At 40.1% G+C, this 17,852-nt stretch overlaps 2 protein-coding genes across 5 annotated transcripts in view; one reads left to right on the top strand and one right to left on the bottom strand.

The window, feature by feature from the left end:
• Positions 1 to 16,582, top strand: part of OTC (ornithine transcarbamylase) — a 56,766-nt gene extending 40,184 nt beyond the window's left edge. For both annotated transcript variants that reach the window (XM_082446625.1, XM_082446626.1), the window contains exons 6-10: positions 1,545 to 1,667; positions 7,795 to 7,848; positions 7,929 to 8,078; positions 9,727 to 9,864; positions 15,622 to 16,582. In XM_082446625.1, coding sequence (XP_082302751.1) covers positions 1,545 to 1,667; positions 7,795 to 7,848; positions 7,929 to 8,078; positions 9,727 to 9,864; positions 15,622 to 15,681 — 525 coding nt within the window. In that variant the 3' untranslated portion in view covers positions 15,682 to 16,582. The remainder of the gene's footprint in view (positions 1 to 1,544; positions 1,668 to 7,794; positions 7,849 to 7,928; positions 8,079 to 9,726; positions 9,865 to 15,621) is intronic.
• Positions 1 to 17,852, bottom strand: part of LOC309652596 (ferritin light chain-like) — a 167,161-nt gene that overhangs the window by 26,849 nt on the left and 122,460 nt on the right. The gene's annotated exons all lie outside the window — the stretch shown is intronic.

The raw sequence follows: 17,852 nt of genomic DNA on the forward strand, positions 1-17,852 counted from the left end.
TGTGACTTGGCAGTGAAGACTGGGGGAGTGTGCTTTGAACATTCAAAATGGTCAATTACTAAATGACTTTCTGAGAAGGAGGCCATTTTCTATCATTTTAATAAACTGCTTAAGACTGGAGTTAAGAGCATGCAGAATTTATAGAACTGAGGCTCAAATTTAGCCATGTCCCTTCAAATTAAAAACTTGAATAACTTTGAAAGATTCATCCCATTGGGTTTGCTGCAGCCAATCTACACAGTCTTGCCACTGGGAATCCTAACAACCATGGTTTCTGCGTCTATGGACTATTCTGGGGAGACAGGGCAAACTGGATAGGTAGGTCTATCTTCCTCCTCATTTGAATAAGCTACACACATGTACATGTGAGGTTAAACTCAAAATGAAACTCTTTGGTGATGAAGGTAAGATTAATGCAGAGAGGATGACACAACGATGTTAGATACCAAGTGGCTGTTTGTAGTTGTGGCTTTACATATACGCCAGATAATTTAATGCTTCCCCTTGGGGCTTTATCATTACTAGATTATACATTCATCAGGGATAGTGAAATGTTCTATTCATCATATTGTCCCCTGCAGGACCTGGTGCAATGCCTTCATCAAGGAAATTCTCAAAGTAGGAGCTGAATGAATAAATAGCAGCTTATTAAGGGCGTGGAATCTAAATCAGATGAACCTGGATTTACATGCAAGCTTAGCCACCCAGTAGTTCTGTGATCTTCAAATTAGTTAGCCTTTCTCTTTTTAAAATCTTATCTTTATAAATATATAAACGTATAAAATATACGAAACCTACAGACACTTCAAGGAAAGTAAAACAAATATCCATGTGCCCATTACACAGTTTTGTCAAATCTTACTTTAGAATTTTTTGTTGTTTTTAAATAAAATATTACAGATAGAGTTGAAGTCCACTGTGTAACTCTTCCTGATCCCATTTCCTCCAACCTCGCAAAGAAATTTTTATCCTGGTGTTTGTATTTATAATTTCCAAGCATGTTTTAATACTTTAACTGTACATGTCAGTATCTATAAAAAACCAAATGTATTAATGGTTTTTAAACTTTATATAAACGGGAACTTACTCAACTACCATGCTACACTGTTCTAGGTGCATTGTATTTCCCCTTTCTTATACCAACAAGTGTAAGATTCATAAGGGCAGTGATTTTTGTCTCCTTTGTTCATTGTTATATCTCCAGGGCCAAGGACAGTGTCTGGACATTGATGGTTCTCAATTTGTTGAATGAAAGAATAAATACAACAAAGATTCAGATTTGAAATATATGAAAATGAGTCTCCATATGATTTCATATGATATCTTGGCTTAAGATATTAGGACATATTGCTATTCTTTTGTGATTGTACCTTCATGTTATTGAATTGCTCTGTATAACGCAAAAAAAAAATTAGTAGCTTATTCTTTCCAAGAAACCGTTTAAAATTGAGATGTAGACTGTTTCCTTTATTGTAACCCTAGTAATTGTTTCACATAAGTGGATTTCCTCCCAGATGTAATCTCCTCCATCTCTTGCCTTTCAGGAACACTATGGCTCTCTGAAAGGCCTTACCCTCAGCTGGATTGGGGATGGGAATAACATCCTGCACTCCATCATGATGAGTGCAGCGAAATTCGGCATGCACCTTCAGGTGGCTACTCCAAAGGTAGGGAAACTTTCTGCCTTGAAACTAACCCCCTTTGAAATCATTCCCAGATGCAATTACCTAGTGAAAAACAAACGTCTCTTCCATTCAAGGAGAGGACAGGTGAGGCCACAAAATTTAGGTTATGTTACTAGCTCTACTATTATAGCTACCCGGCCTCTTGAGTTTCCAATTTCCCATCTCTACAAAAAGAGATAGTCTTGCCTGATGCCTTTCACCCTGTAAGTCTGTGTTAAAAGCATGTCTGAATTATCCCTTTGAGTACCCTGAAACCAGCCATTATGATGACTGGCATTCTTGTGCATTGCTACCACAAAGGCTGAAGAAAGTAATGAAATCCAGACAGCGTAGAAATCCCAAAAGGCATGGGGAAGACGCTGTCATTTTTTGAGTACTACGATTTGGTAAAAAAAAAAAAAAAAAAATTCACTCTAATGTGAAGGACACAGCAGTGGCATGTACACCAGCTTAGTGTTTCAAAACTCAAATCCAGGGGCCCTTCAGCCTTTTAAATCTGAGTCCTGGCTGTGAAGCTACCCCCACTTACTTCCTACCCTGTTATTAATCTCTCGCAGGATGTATGGGAAGCGTGACTTCTTTTATAGGTCCAAAGTAACCCTTTTGATACACGAGAAACTGGTAATAATTGTTGTCTGTGAGAAATGAAACTGGGAGATTCAAGGATAGAGGTAGGAGGGAGACTTTATTTCCACAGTATATCCTTTTATGTGGTTTGAATTTCTTAACATGTAAATGTTCTACCTACATATTAAGTCCGTAAATAAATACACCAAAATAAAAAAGTGCAGATCCCCCTAGGAGAAGCCCTATGTTAAGATACTCCCAGCCTCGAGTTTGGGATTAACAGATGCAAACTATTATATATAGGATGGATAAACAACAAGGTCCTACTGTATAGCACAGGGAACTATATTCAATATCCTGTGATAAACTATAAGGGAAAAGAATATGAAAAGGAATGTATCAATACATATGTATAACTGAGTCACTTTGCTGTACAGCTGAAATTAACACAACATTGTAAATCAACTATACTTCAATAAAATTTAAAACAAAAAGATACTCCCAGCCTCATACAAAATAAGTAGGCCTTTTAGAGGATAAAAACTAATTCTACAAGAGACTCATACACAAATCAGTCCTGAAGGATCTCCACCGAACCTTTTACATACCCCCTCTCTACTGAATTCTTTTCACCATTATGTTTCTCATTAGTTACAACTTCCTATCAGGAGTCTTTTGAAGGGAAAGCTCCCCTAAATAGAAGCCATTTCAGAAACGAAGTAAAAGGTAGAACTGATCTTCTCATTAAGGGATGATGATTCACAAAATTGTCCACCAGTGTTTCTGACCGAGCATGTGTTTGCTGTTATCTCAGTAGTCGCTGCTGTGGTTCACTCTGATAAGCTAAGACATTCAGAGGTGAATATGTGAGGCCTAAAAATTCCTCCTTGCTTCTGCTTCTTGAGTTTAAGAGGGACCCAGGGCTTTCTGGGGACATGGGACTATCAGTGCTAAAACTGGGAGGGTCCCAGGCAAGCTAGGGTGATTTGGTCACCCAAGTGCCATGTCAGGCACTGTCCCACAGAAGGGGGCTTCAGCCTGATCCAACAAGTGAGCTCTGGAGTGTAGGTTATACCCCAGAGTTGTCCCAACCCAAGGCAAGGAAGATGGGCTTTTATCCTTGGAACCAGTCATTGGCCAAGGGCAGCGTGGGAGGTAGGGTGGTGAATCCCCTGGGACGTTTGGCAGGAAAAGCAGTCGGTGGCCAGAGGGCCATCTTCTGAAGAAGAGCTATGACTGTTAGGTGTTAAAAGCACACTGAGGGGCTTCCCTGGTGGCACAGTGGTTGAGAGTCTGCCTGCCAATGCAGGGGATGAGGGTTCGAGCCCTGGTCTGGGAGGATCCCACATGCCGCGGAGCAACTCGGCCCGTGAGCCACAACTACTGAGCCTGCGCGTCTGGAGCCTGTGCTCCGCAACAAGAGAGGCCACGATAGTGAGAGGCCCGCGCACCACGATGAAGAGTGGCCCCCACTTGCCGCAACTAGAGAAAGCCCTCGCACAGAAACGAAGACCCAACATGGCCATAAATAAATAAATAAATAAATAAAATAAAATAAAATAAAATTTAAAAAAGCACACTGAAATGGGGAGGGGGGCAAAAGAAGTAAAACGGGGTCCTCTGAGGGCATCTGGGTAGAGCACCAGCATTGCTGCATCCTGCCAAAACCAAATAAAACAAATAAGACAAAACAAAACGCTTTTCCCTAGTGTTCTTGCTGAACCAGTTTGAGTCAATGCACCCTGCTGCCTTAGTTTCCCAGGACTGCCATAACAAATTCCTACAAACTGGGTGGCTTAAAACAACAGAAATGTATTATCCCACAGCTCTGGAGACTAGAAGTCCAAAGTCAAGGTGCTGGCAAGGCCACACCCCCTCCAAAGCCTCTAGGGGAGGATCCGTCCTTGTCTCTTCCTACTTCTGGTTGCCCCAGGCATTCCTTGGCTTGTGGCGGCATCACTCCAATCTCTGCCTCCATCTTCTTCCCTTTATATCCGTGTTTCTTGTCCAAATGTTCCTCTTCTTACGAGGATAGCAGTCATATTAAATTTAGGCCAACCTTAATCCAGTATGACCTCCTTTTAACTAATTACATCTGCAAAAACCCTACTTCTAAAAAGGTCACATTCTGAGGTTCTGGTGGGGAAGGAATTTTTGGAGGACACTATTCTACCTAATACACTTGCCATAGAAGAAATGTCAGGCATAGGCAGCAGCATATATTGGAAGCCACCCTATTATAGTAAACTTTGGGGATGCAGAGAGCTAACCCTTACAATAGATAATCCTCTTTCATTCAGCATGAACTGGAATAAAGGGTCGGATCTGACATGTGAATAAGGTAGTTCTTCTTCATTTTATGGGAGGAGTTAGCACACTCTTACTACAAATCTAGCTTGAAGAAGGGCTCTATATTAATGCAAACTATTAACTGCATTTGGGTTTTACAGATAAAACATACATTAACAATAGTTGTTCCCTGCTATAAGGTGTTTATTTATTTATTTTATTTTTGGCTGTGTTGGGTCTTCGTTTCTGTGCGAGGGCTTTCTCTAGTCGCGGCAAGCGGGGGCCACTCTTCATCGCGGTGCACGGGCCTCTCACTATCGTGGCCTCTCTTGTTGCGGAGCACGGGCTCCAGACGCGCAGGCTCAGTAGTTGTGGCTCACGGGCCGAGTTGCTCCGCGGCATGTGGGATCCTCCCAGACCAGGGCTCGAACCCGTGTCCCCTGCATTGGCAGGCGGATTCTCAACCACAGCACCACCAGGGAAGCCCCCCTATAAGGTGTTTTTGGAAAGGTTTTATTCTGTTGGAGAAATACACGATTTAAACATTTTATTGCATGTCAAAGATGTTTTATTAACATCAAAGGAAAAAATCCCAATATTACAGAGTAATTTCAGTATTGTTCTTATGCAGAAACTCATTTAAATGATAAAGAGTACTAAAACCTGGTTAAATTTTGGTGGGAGTAACAGTTTAAAAAAGTCTTCTGGAAAGTCTGAAGTGTAGAAGTTGTTCCATCAATTTATAAGTAGACCTATTTCCTTTAAAGATAAAGCTAGGAGACTTAGTGTAAACTTAAGAAGCACTGAAAAGTTTCCAAGGCCATAGTTAATCTATTTCCCCATTCTTCAACCAAGAATAACTTACATGTTCAAGAAAACATAATTTTGTCCTTGATTGTAAAATTGTTCCATAAACTATTGATGGTAATGATTTTAACATTGTTCTAAGTGAATATTTAGACTGAACTGGGTCTGTTAATCACCTCCTTCGTCTGGTTTTAAGATTTATGTAAAAGCCAATGAGTGATTTAGTATTGAAAGCTGAGCTGTGAGTAAAGAATTCCTCTTTGTATTCTCAGTCATGGCCCAGCGCATGCAAGGTTGGGTGATTTTCTAATTTCCAAACCTCTCTGTTGGTTCTCTAAGTGCTTATTGATTCCTTCTCTAAGAATGATTATACTTAGGGAGTATAAAACCTGCTTTCCAAAGGGAAAGCTAAATTTTCAGGGCAGGAGGCACATGGGGTAATAGCCAAGCCTCTGCATTTATGTTTGCCAGTATGAATGGTCACAACATTAGTTACTAAATTAGCAAGCCTTACTAAATTAAATACCTTCCCCAAATCTCAGTAAACAAAGCTCCAGAATTTATGGCTATTTGAGGATGATAAAGCTGCTAAAATATCTGCAGGTATCATCGTCATCTGATAGCTTCTTTCCTCAAGAATTTTTTAATGAGAGAAGGAACTATTATAGATAATTATGTGCAAATAAACACAATTTCAAATGAATAAATCTGAACATGCCTGTTGTGGGTTGAGTTTCCTGGGAAGCAGATTCTGAGAGTTTGGCATGCAGGATGTGCAGGATGTTTATGACAGCGTGCCCTTGAGAAGGGAGGGGAAGGAAGCAGGAGTGGGCAGAGGGAGAAACCGAACTGCGATGCAGGCCCAAGAGCAACCTCAGCTGATCTTATGGAGAATTCTAGATCTGAGATGGCCATTTAGGGCTGTCCCAAGTTGGGAGGATGGAGTCAGGTTTTTATGCCCTCCTGTCAATCAGTCACTGGATGCAGGTGGCCTTGGAAGGGTACGTGACCCTGGGTGAGTCGGCTTCTCTGCAGCTGAGGCAGTGCCCGAAGAGGGCTGACAGCTGAAAGCCATCTTCCGGCGCACACGCAGCAGCTGGGACAGTAAGTCTTTTATTCATGAAGGGGGATCTGGGTGACACATCACAGCACCCATCGCAATGTCCTACTGAGAATTTATAAAACCGAGTCAAAAATAAATTCTAAGAATTCAGAAAAACAAGAAGGATGGAAGATGATGAGAATAATTATGGTGTTTGCACTGACAAGCCTTCCACATGGAGGGTCCAGAGGTGAGGCTGGCCTAGAGTTTTGATAAAGGAGGAGTTGACATGTTCCAGTGAAGACGCCCAGAAGGGGACAAAGGGGGAGATGTGCAAGGGTGAAAGGCTGTGATGGCAGAAAAGGGCAAGACGTGTACAAGGATGACAATGAGATTGGCTTTCCTGCAGCAAGATGTTGAGCAAAATTAAAAGAGACAGAAGCAGGAGATGTCGGCGGGGAGCCTTGATACTCTTAATCGGCTTCGACTTAAGAAACAAGTAGTAAACATTGAAGGCTTCGGAGAAAACAATTCTTTCTGCTGCGTATAGAGCAGATTGGAGGGTGAGGATGGAGGCAGAGGGGTTACCTGTGGGGTCTGGATTAGCTTGGGGGACTGTAGCTGTTCCCACAGTGTCGCCCCCCACCTAGGGTTCAGACCAGAGTGAGCAAGCGAGGTACCTAGGGTGCAAAATTTGTGTTTGCACGACTGACAGTGAGCGCTTGCCTCACCCAAGTCCCAACCCTGCCCTCACCAAACCAACCCAAACGAATATATTTCAACAAAAACAGTATACTTGCTGTGTAAAGGCCATTTCAAAGCAAGCTCCCTGCACACAGAACCCTGGCTGGTGAGCGCACAAGAGTAAGATGTGTGCATGTGGGCTCTGAGTACTTAGCTCACATGGTGAGGGAAGGTTTCTCTGAGGAGGAAACATTTGAGCTGAGACCCGAAAGCATTATCCACGTGGCGTGGGTGGGAAAAAGCATTTCAGACAAAAAAAAAAAAAACGCATTAAAAAAAAAACAGCTTGTGGAGAGACTCTGCAACAAAAATGCATTAAGTTGTAGAATTATGTATATAATCCTCTTAAACTATTAGAGGACAAGAAGAGGTGCTACCAAGAGCTGGAAAGTACCACACCCCATTTGTCTTTATGACGAAAGAGGTCAAAGATAATAAAAGACAAATGGGGCAATTGATTACCTTTTTAAATTCCCAAAAGCACCATTAAGGTTTGAAATTCTAGATGTCAACATCATATTCTACTGAACATGGTTGAGCTACAACTTACAGCAAAAGCAGGAAGGAGAGCAGGGATATTGTTGAAAGGAAAAGAATGCATGTATAAGAAGGCATTTATAAGAAAACTACCTAAATAACCGTTCATTCTTCCCCCTGCAGGGTTATGAGCCTGATCCCAGCATAACCAAGCTGGCAGAGCAGTATGCCAAGGAGGTATGCTCGTTATATGTAAAGGTGTAATTGTCTTTCCCTGTCCCGTGAAGTTCTTTAACCGGCTTGCTCGTGTATGCCAGAACGGTACCAAGCTGTCACTGATGAATGATCCATTGGAAGCGGCTCGTGGAGGCAATGCATTAATTACAGACACTTGGATAAGTATGGGGCAAGAAGAGGAGAAGAAAAAGCGGCTCCAGGCTTTCCAGGGTTACCAGGTTACAATGAAGGTACAAACTGATGCCTCTCTGAAGGTTCATTAATTCCATTCATAAAGGCCAGAAGCATCTAATCACTCATTCACTTTGGGGAGAACAGACTGTCCCTTCATTCCCTATAAAGGACTCGCTGACTGTATCCCCCAGTGATTTCTCTCCTCCTGAAGATTAGCTCTGTCCTTTGGAAAGACACTTTTGTCTGGAATGAAGGAATTGAAACCCAGGCAGAAGAGAGAAGCAAGCTTTTCCCTCTCACCATGGTGGAGGCATCAGAATTCTTTGCCCTTTGTGTCTCTTTGCAGACCTTTTCTGTGTATTTACATAGTCCTACACACACACACACACACACACACACACACACACACACACACACACACACACCTCCACCCCTAATGATTTATCATAACTGGTAGATTAGACATATTATTGTGACTTATTTTTTCCACCTAACAAATCTTAGATTTTCTTGTCCATTCATTCAGATATTTTTCATTCTTTTTAATGGCTGCATAGAATTCCAAAGTATGAGTGGAACATACTTTACCTAAAATGTTTCCTGTTGAAAAATTAGGCTATTTCCAATTATCCCAATTACAAACAATGCTGCAATGAAGATCATTTCATATATATTTCCTTGTGCAGGTATTACTAGAGAATAGAATTCTTCTAGGGAGAAGCATTTCTGGGTGAAGTGGTATATACTTTTGAAAATATGAGAAATGCTGCCCATCCAAAAAGGACTGACAATTTATACTCCCTCCACACTCTCTCCGTTCTTAGCTGCAATTTACATTTTTAATTTTTAAAAATCTGTATCTCATGCTTTTTAAAATTTGTATTTCTCTGATTACTAATGAAGTTAAACATCTTTTCATGTTTATTGGTCATTTCCATATCTTTTCCTATAAACTATAATATTCTTTCATATTCTATCATATTATCCTTTGCCTATTTTCTATTGTTTTTTTTTTAACAAAAACAAAAACAATTTAGTACAAAGGCAGTAATTTTGAGGTAATAATTTATGAGGGAATGTAGTTTTGAACCTGTAAGTGAACGAAGAAAATGGATGGGAAAATGTAATTTTCAGGAATTAACTGTTAGAGAAAATGAAACTTAATAGGACATTTGCATGAAGAATGAACCACTTACTGCATAGTGCCCGTCATCCTGTTTAATGCACTCCTAACTCAGAGCTTTTTTTCAAAATTGTTTTAACTAGTAACGAAGTATGCTTCAAGTGCTAAAGACCATAATTTGGAGATAAGCTAAAAATATAACACTATCACGTAAAGGCAACCTTTAAAATACATTGGGGTATAACTGGTGACTTTTGCTATCAGCCACATATTACCCTAGTAGAGTTCTTTACTGAAGTGTCCATTATCTCACTAGACAAGAGTACCAGAAAACTGAGTTAGTGGTTTAATTTGGAGTGGTGATCTCCCAAATCAAAAAAAATGACTAGAAAGTTCCATAAGTTGAAAGTACCATACACATTTCCGCTGGGTGCCTTGAGCTTAAACCCTCACTCTGCCCCTTTATCTCTCCCTTTGCATTGACCTTTGACCCCGGGTCAGAGACTCTGACTGTGAAGAAGACAAATGGGATAGCCACATACAAGAGTCAAAACACAGTCTTAACCCCATCTCTTCTTTAGACGGCTAAAGTTGCTGCTTCTGACTGGACATTTTTACACTGCTTGCCCAGAAAGCCAGAAGAAGTGGACGATGAAGTGTTTTATTCTCCACGATCACTTGTATTCCCAGAGGCCGAAAACAGAAAGTGGACAATCATGGTAAGCAAGAAATGGGGACTGGAGGATAGGGAATTCTCTGTGTGGCCCCTACTTGGCCACTCATGCCTTTTGGTAAATAATAAGCAGCTGGGATTACCCACATACATTACTTGCTCAGATGGCATCTACTTTTTTTTCAGCAAGTTCATAATAGATTATTACTGCTTAAAGCATTTATAGTGTATTTTCAATGGAGTAAAACTGACCCCCATCGAAATATATCTATTTTGGTCAAAATACTTACTGTTCTCGATCAGTGTGAGCACCAGCCACCATTGCCTGCCAACCATGATAAGTTGTATAATTCTTATACAATAATTTTAAAATCCCCTTGTTAATACTTACAGAAGCCCCTAATTCAGTGCCTGGCACAAAGTGGGCATTCAAAGAAATCTTATTTCCTTTCTCCTCTCTTTCTTCCTTTCATTCCTTGCCTAGATAATTGTTTTGGTTCTCTATTGGCTTTAGCCCCACAGACACGTTTGTTTTTAGGTATAGAACATTTCCAAAATTGCAGCAAGACTAATCTTAAAAATTATTAGTCCCTTTAACAAAATGCCACTAGTTTCATCTTCATCACCACTATTCTAGGAAATATTAACCTCACATCTCTGCTTTACAATATCCCAAACACCACTGTCTTTTCTGGAAAATGGAATACTCCAGTGCCATAATTTAGTACCACCGTCTTTTAGCTTTTAGTGATTTAACTGATCTCAATTACTATACCAGCCAGGGTCTTACTGGCAAACAACAGAGTCCCCTTCAGGTAGAGAAATAAAAAGGAATTTGTTAAAAGACATTAGACACCTCCCAGAATCTCTGGGGAAAGAGGGTGCAGCGAATTATTCTTGTATGCCACATATTCAGAAACAACACAGGCAGGAAAATTGCCCAGCAACACTGTGGTTCTTTTGTAACCAAAACACCACTGACACAGCCACCCATAGCCTGGTACCTAATGCCCTGGAAACTAAATGCCAGATAGTCCATTATAGTTTCCCCCACCTGCATATGAACCAGAAGATCCAATCTCCCAGAGGTGGCTTCCACTGCATGTTGTTCACTTATGGCTGCAAGATGCAGCTGAGCGGCATGCCTGCACCCCAGCTACAAGGGAGTCTGGGAAATGTAGTTTATAGCTTTCAGTATACGGAGTTGATAAAAACAAGCTGGAAAGGACTATCTGCTAATTATTTATGTAATCTATAAATGGATATAGATAGGGTTATTGTGAGCATTAAATAATGCATGTAAAACATTTAATATGTTATCTAATGCACTGTAAATATTGTTATTATAATTATTATCACCATTATCATCTTCATTGTTGATCTAATGCAGTGACCAGCAGAGATTTGAGCTCTACTATAGCTGACTGGAAGACAATCATGACTCCCTTTGCAATGAAAAGTTGTGTATCAGGCCTAAATTTGTCATATCTAACAAGAGGGATGATTTTTTTTTTTTTTTTTACTGTACCTTCTAGCTTGCCACCTCAGGACACTAACTTTGGCCAAAATGGCAATTGTCATGTCATTTAGACCAGTGCCTCTGAAGCTTTAATGTCCATTTGAATCACCTAGGGATCTTGTTAAAGTGCAGATTTGGATTTGGTCTGAGATGGGGCCCAAGATTCAGCATTTCTAACAAGCAACCAGGTAATGCAGATGCTGCTGTCCTGTGGACCACATTTTGAGGAGCAAAGATCCAGATGACGAAAAAGGAAATGTGAGCTCTCCAACCATATACCTCAGGAAGAAACATAGCAAAGAATTTTCCTCAGGCTCTATTCTTTACCAGAAGATGACTGAAGTTACAAAGATACATTTTTTTCAACCCAAATCTGTTAAAATAGGTCCTTTGTCGAAATTCAGAGGGGGAAACTAAAAGTAAGCTTTCTAAAATATCATTTACGAAGATTCTCTGCACATCTGAATTTTTAAAGAGCTTATTATGCACACCTTTCAATTGAATTTACTTAAAAAATTAAGTACTTAATGCATTCACATAGTTGAAATGTTTACAAGGGTGTATATATTATACATACACAGTGAAATCTTATGCCCACCCATTTTCCACCATCTAAGTCCTACCAACATCTCTCCATCTCCCATCTTCCTTTCCCTAATGGGAAAATATATTTTAAAGAAAACAAGAGGCACAGTCATATTAAAATGAAAGTAGAGAATCTAAAATAGAAAGAATACTCGACTGGGAGTGAGGAGACTTGAATTCTGTAACTGTCTTTGATGTCACAACTGTCAGCTGTGTCATCTTGGATAAGTGTTATCTCTCTGGGTCCCAGTTTCCTCACATATAAAATAAGCAGATCAAGCCATATAGATGGCAAATGATTTTTAATCCTAGGTCCTCAATCTCATTAACAGGCTACTTAGAGTCCTATGTTCAGAAGGTTCTAAGCCTGCCTGTGGTCTTGGAAGGAAAGAGTGGCATAACTGACTAGTGAGACCTGACATGGATTCTGGAAGGGGGGTGGTGACACACATCCTGTCCTCTTTATGTCTCTGAGCCAGATGATTTGGCAGTCCCATTGAATTAAGTTCATTTCAGCAATCGTATACTGAGCATCTACTGTGTGCCAGGCCCTCTGGCAGGCACTGGAGATAAAAAAATGAATACTGTGCAGTCCCCACATAGCCTGTACAATTCATAGAAGCATGGCATTTTCAAGAAGGATGAGACCTTAGAGATTGGCTAGTCTAAATTCCTATTTCATAGGCAAAGAAATTATTCTTAGACAGCTTATTTAGAATGGCATTTAGGCTCAGCATTGCTGTGATAGTGTCTTCTGGGATGTTCTAAAGGCACGATACTTGTTTTCCTCTAGAATTTCCCTATCCAATACAGTAGCCACTAGGCGCATGTGGCTATTTAATTTTTTTTTTTTTTTTTTTTTTGGCTGTGCCGTGCAGCATGTGTGATCTTGGTTCCCTGACCAGGGATCGAACCGGCGCCCCCTGCAGTGGAAGCGTGGAGTCTTAACCACTGGACCGCCAGGGTAGTCCCTAAATTTAGACTTAAGCTAATTAAAAGATAATAAAATATAAGATTCAATTCCTCAGACATACTAACCACATTTTAAGTGCTCAAAAGCCACATATGGCTGGTGTCTACACTATTTGTATTGGACAGCACAGACATAGAACATTTCCATCATGGCAGGAAGTCCTATTGGATAGCACTACTGTCTAGAGAATGATTTCCACACACACAATTTCATTTACAATCAGGATAGAAGAAGGAAGGAAAGATACAATCTATCCTCAAGTTCTGAGGTGCCCATAATGACTAATGTAATAACCAAGTAAGGTGAAGGGCTTGTTCTAAAAGCATATAACATTTTTAAAGCAAAAGTGTACTCTTTCAGCACTCACAGTAGCTTTTTAAGGCCTTCATGCTGGGTGATTTCCAGCAGTGCTGTTCAGAACACTCCAGTAATCACATCATTCTCTCCATAGGGCACAGGCCTTTTGATCTCTTTGTTTAAAACACACACACACACACACACACACACACACACACACGCACGCACACACACACGGACATGCACCCTCTCCTTCCCACAAAGCTACCTTTTGTATTTTGTATTTTTCAATAATTACTAAGGCTGTAGGACTCATGAAGAGTCAGGTGGGTTTCTTCCTCTGTCTACAAATTTTACTGTGGAGCTGAAGTAACCTAAAGGGATCCTGCAAAAAATCTGCCACTTCAAAGCACTGCTATCGTGATGACCCTTAGATACACAACACTATTGCGAATGTAGTTCATAGTATTTTATCGTCTCTTCTCTCCAAGTTAGGGGTGCCAGATAAAATACAGGATACCCAGCTAAATTGGAGTTTCAAATAAACAATAAATAATTGTTTAGTATAGATGTGTCCCATGCAATATTTGGAACATATTTATAGTTTAAGAAAAATTGTTGTTTATCTGAAATGCCTATTTATTTATTTATGTATGTATATATGTATGTATGTGTCTAACTAAATCTGGCAACTCCATTCCTAACTGACTTTCTAAGATTTAATATTTGAAAATAAATTTGACATATGCAGTGACCATTAAAAACAAAACCAAACCTGAGATATGATCCCAGGAACCCATAAAAAAGCTTAAAATATTTTCCTGGAACATGTTCTTATCCCAGTGTTTGACCTTTCTATTTTCTCCTTGTCATTCAGATCTCAACTTAAATGTCATTCTTTAACAAGATCTTCCCTGGCCACCCTCTCTTAAATGGTTCCCCAGCCTCCTTTATCCTGTTTTTTATTTTCTAATGACATTTATCACTCCTTGATATTTTCTTTTTTGTTTCTTGCCTGTCCCCTCCCTATAATGAAAACTCCTTCATAAGAGCATTGATCTTGTCTGTAATGTCCTTCATTATACCTAGAAGGGTACCTGACAAATACCCTAAATATGTGCTCAATACATTTTTGTAGCCTGAAGGCAATACAGAGTACTGGTTGGCTCTAGAACATAGGCTTTGGAAATCAGGTTAATATTCTGGCTCTCTGTGTGATCTTGGGAAAGTACCATAACTCCTCTAAGCCCAGTTTGTTCATATGAAAATGGTGGTCAATGTCCAGGACAGGCAAGTCCAGATCCACCCCTTACTACCACCACTCAGGAAAATATCTATGCTTCAGTTTCCTCATCTGTATTTTATATCTCTTCCTACCTCACATAGTAGGAATGGATAATAAATAGTACGATGCACATAAAGCAGTCAGCACAGGGCCCAGCACATGGTAACTCTTCAATAAATACGTTCAAAGGGCACATTTGAAAGACAAGACCTGCTCTTGCTTGGTCAAAAAGCAAGAGCAAGTACCTGAACGGCAGTAAAACTGCCTCTTAAGAGTGGAGTCAGAGAAACCTGGGTCCAAACCCAATTCTGTACTCTGTGTTGTTTCCAGGATTGAGTTTCTCATCTATAAGTGATAATAACACAAGCTGCCTTAGAAGGTTGTTGCGTTACATAAGATAATGCACAAACAGTTCTCTCTACCTCACTGTAGCACCTAGCACAGTGCCTGGCAAATACTTCTTAACCTACTAACACATGATGAGGCACTTAGTCTGGTACATAGTAAGCACTCAATCAACATTTGTCATCACTGTTTCTGATCTTATTACTATTGTCATTATTGTGGAAGTTGGGAAGAGTAAAAGTGAAAATTCCCATTTGTAGCTGGCAGCCTAATGGGAAGCTGTACTCTTGGTTATAAATACTCTTTCATGAGGACCCGGACTCGGAAATTCATTATTCATTAACCTAAATGCTTTACCTTAACTACTCTACATCTGATTTATTCTAAACTTCTCTAGGTTACAAGTAGCCAAACCACAGTGTAAACGCAAGGATGGGAGGGATTCTATTTCTCTAAAACCAGCCAATACCTAGGTTTCACTTATGACTAGAAAATCCAATCATGGCTTCCACCTTGGAATCTCACTTCAGCTCTCTCCCCCACTAGTCCTGGAATGAGGCCTAAATAAGCATGGTGTTTGTGTATGTATTTGGGTCACCCTGATCCCTCCTGAACTCCCTTTATCCAAATAAAAATAAATATTAGTTCAGAACCGTCCCCTTATCATTTCCTCGGGAAAACACATTTCAACCACAGGCCTTCAAAGCTGCAACCTGTATCCTCTTCCGTAGGTCCCTAAACAGACTCTTGCTAATGCTTACCCATTTCTTTCTTTCTCTTTCTCTGTGTGTCATCCCAGGCTGTCATGGTGTCCCTGCTGACAGATTACTCGCCTCAGCTCCAGAAGCCAAAGTTTTAATGCCGTGATGCTTCTCAAGAGAGAAACCATGTTCTTCAGTAACAGAATGAGTCAGTTTATGAGGGAAGGAGAAGAGAATCTAAGAAATAAACAAATCTTGATACAGGGTATAGGTGAATGGTATATTGCTTTGCCATTGTGAAACCTTCCCGAAGCCCTTAATGTAAGTGCTGATGCACTGTAACACGTCGCTTAACTTGGTTTAAACTTTCTAATTCACAATTTCTGAGTTACATTTGGGTACCATATTCATAATCATATACATTTGCTTCAACTAAACATAAGATACTGTGTTCATAACACATAATGCCTAAGCCATTAAATGTAATCTATGCTTATTACCTTAATAAATTATCACCCACACTAATTTATAAGTAAACACTTACCAGACAGTCAGCTGCTGGTAGATTTGTGGGCTGTGCTCATATCCCCTAGGACCAACAAGGGAGCCAGATGAACCATCTCGCTTATGTAATACAATTTTCAGGCAAATCAGGTAGACAGACATTCACTTACGGAGGCAAATGATGAAATTCTTAGAAAAACAGCTATAATTATGTCCAAACTCTGGAGTTTTTTCTAGTCATTTGTGGAAGGAGGGTCCTTCAAGAGCACACATCTCTTTCCTGTAATAAATACTTAATGTTACAAGCCTACAGAAGCCTTTGGGAACAAGTGGTAAAACCATGAATACCTAGCTAGGAATATAACATCCATTAGTGACATTTCTGTAGCTTCAAATTCTCCAGCAGGACCAATTTAATTTTGTCATGTTTGTGCCTGTCATGCATCTAATCACACCACACACTGGGTAGTTCCATAAATCTACTACTTGCTACATTTTAGTCCATTTTTTTCCTCTAATTTTTCTTCAAGATAATAAAATTTTTCATTACTGGATTATTATGTAATTAAAGCTAGATGTCTCTTGTGGGTGAACACAATGTGTATTGTTGAATTATTACGATATAATTTGAAATCTTTAGTTCAAATGTTAAATAACTGAAACTTTAAAAAGGTAACATATTTTACAGAGGACAAGAAAAGTAATTACCTTTATATTCCATTTCTACTATTGGAAGAATGCTTCCAGGCTGGTTGACTGATAGTCTTCAGCAGATAGCTATGACTTAAATGAGGGAGTATGAGATGAATTACAAATCAGATGTGCAATGAAGACGCAATAAAACATATTTAGTAGGGAGATGGGGGAAGGTTCATAATATTACAGGAAAAAAATCAATTTTTCTAGTAAATATCAAAGGTGACTTTCATGTTTATGGTAATTTATTGGGAGCACTTAAGAAAGAAAGAGTGGGGCTTCCCTGGTGGCGCAGTGGTTGAGAGTCTGCCTGCCAATGCAGGGGACACGGGTTCGAGCCCTGGTCTGGGAAGATCCCACATGCCGCGGAGCAACTGGGCCCGTGAGCCACAACTACTGACCCTGCACGTCTGGAGCCTGTGCTCCCAAGAAGAGAGGCCGCGATAGTGAGAGGCCTGCGCACCGCGATGAAGAGTGGCCCCCCGCTTGCCGCAACTAGAGAAAGCCCTCGCACAGAAACGAAAACCCAACACAGCCAAAAATAAATAAATTAATTAATTAATTTAAGAAAAAAAAGAAGGAAAGAGTGGAGTTTCATGAACTATCTTCTTTCAGCAGAGGGTATAAGAACAATTTAACTAGGAGGTGCCATGTGTCTACACACAAAGGACATAATCCTGAGTATCACTCCACTTTCTAAATAGTCTCCTATGGTAATGAGCTCTCATCTCTTTACTGGCTATTCTCTAAACTAAATAGAAGGTATAATCTTCTTCCCTCAATCAGAAAGAACTTGTATCATTTTCTTGCCAAAATGTAGTCACCTTACCTCAAAACGCCCCAAAGCTTTCTTTTTTATGAACACACAAATTAACACTGCTCTCAACCTAAGCCTGTAGGAATTTATTTGCTTTCTTAACTTTTCATCTTTTTTTTTTATGTACTGTTTCAGCATTTTACCTATTTTATTTATTTATTTATTTATTTATTAATGGCTGTGTTGGGTCTTCGTTTCTGTGCGAGGGCTTTCTCTAGTTGTGGCAAGCGGGGGCCACTCTTCATCGCAGTGCGCAGGCCTCTCACTATCGCGGCCTCTCTTGTTGCGGGGCACAGGCTCCAGACGCGCAGG

This window comes from Balaenoptera physalus (assembly GCF_965194825.1).
Source record: "Balaenoptera physalus genome assembly, chromosome: X".
Classification (NCBI taxonomy): Eukaryota; Metazoa; Chordata; class Mammalia; order Artiodactyla; family Balaenopteridae; genus Balaenoptera; species Balaenoptera physalus.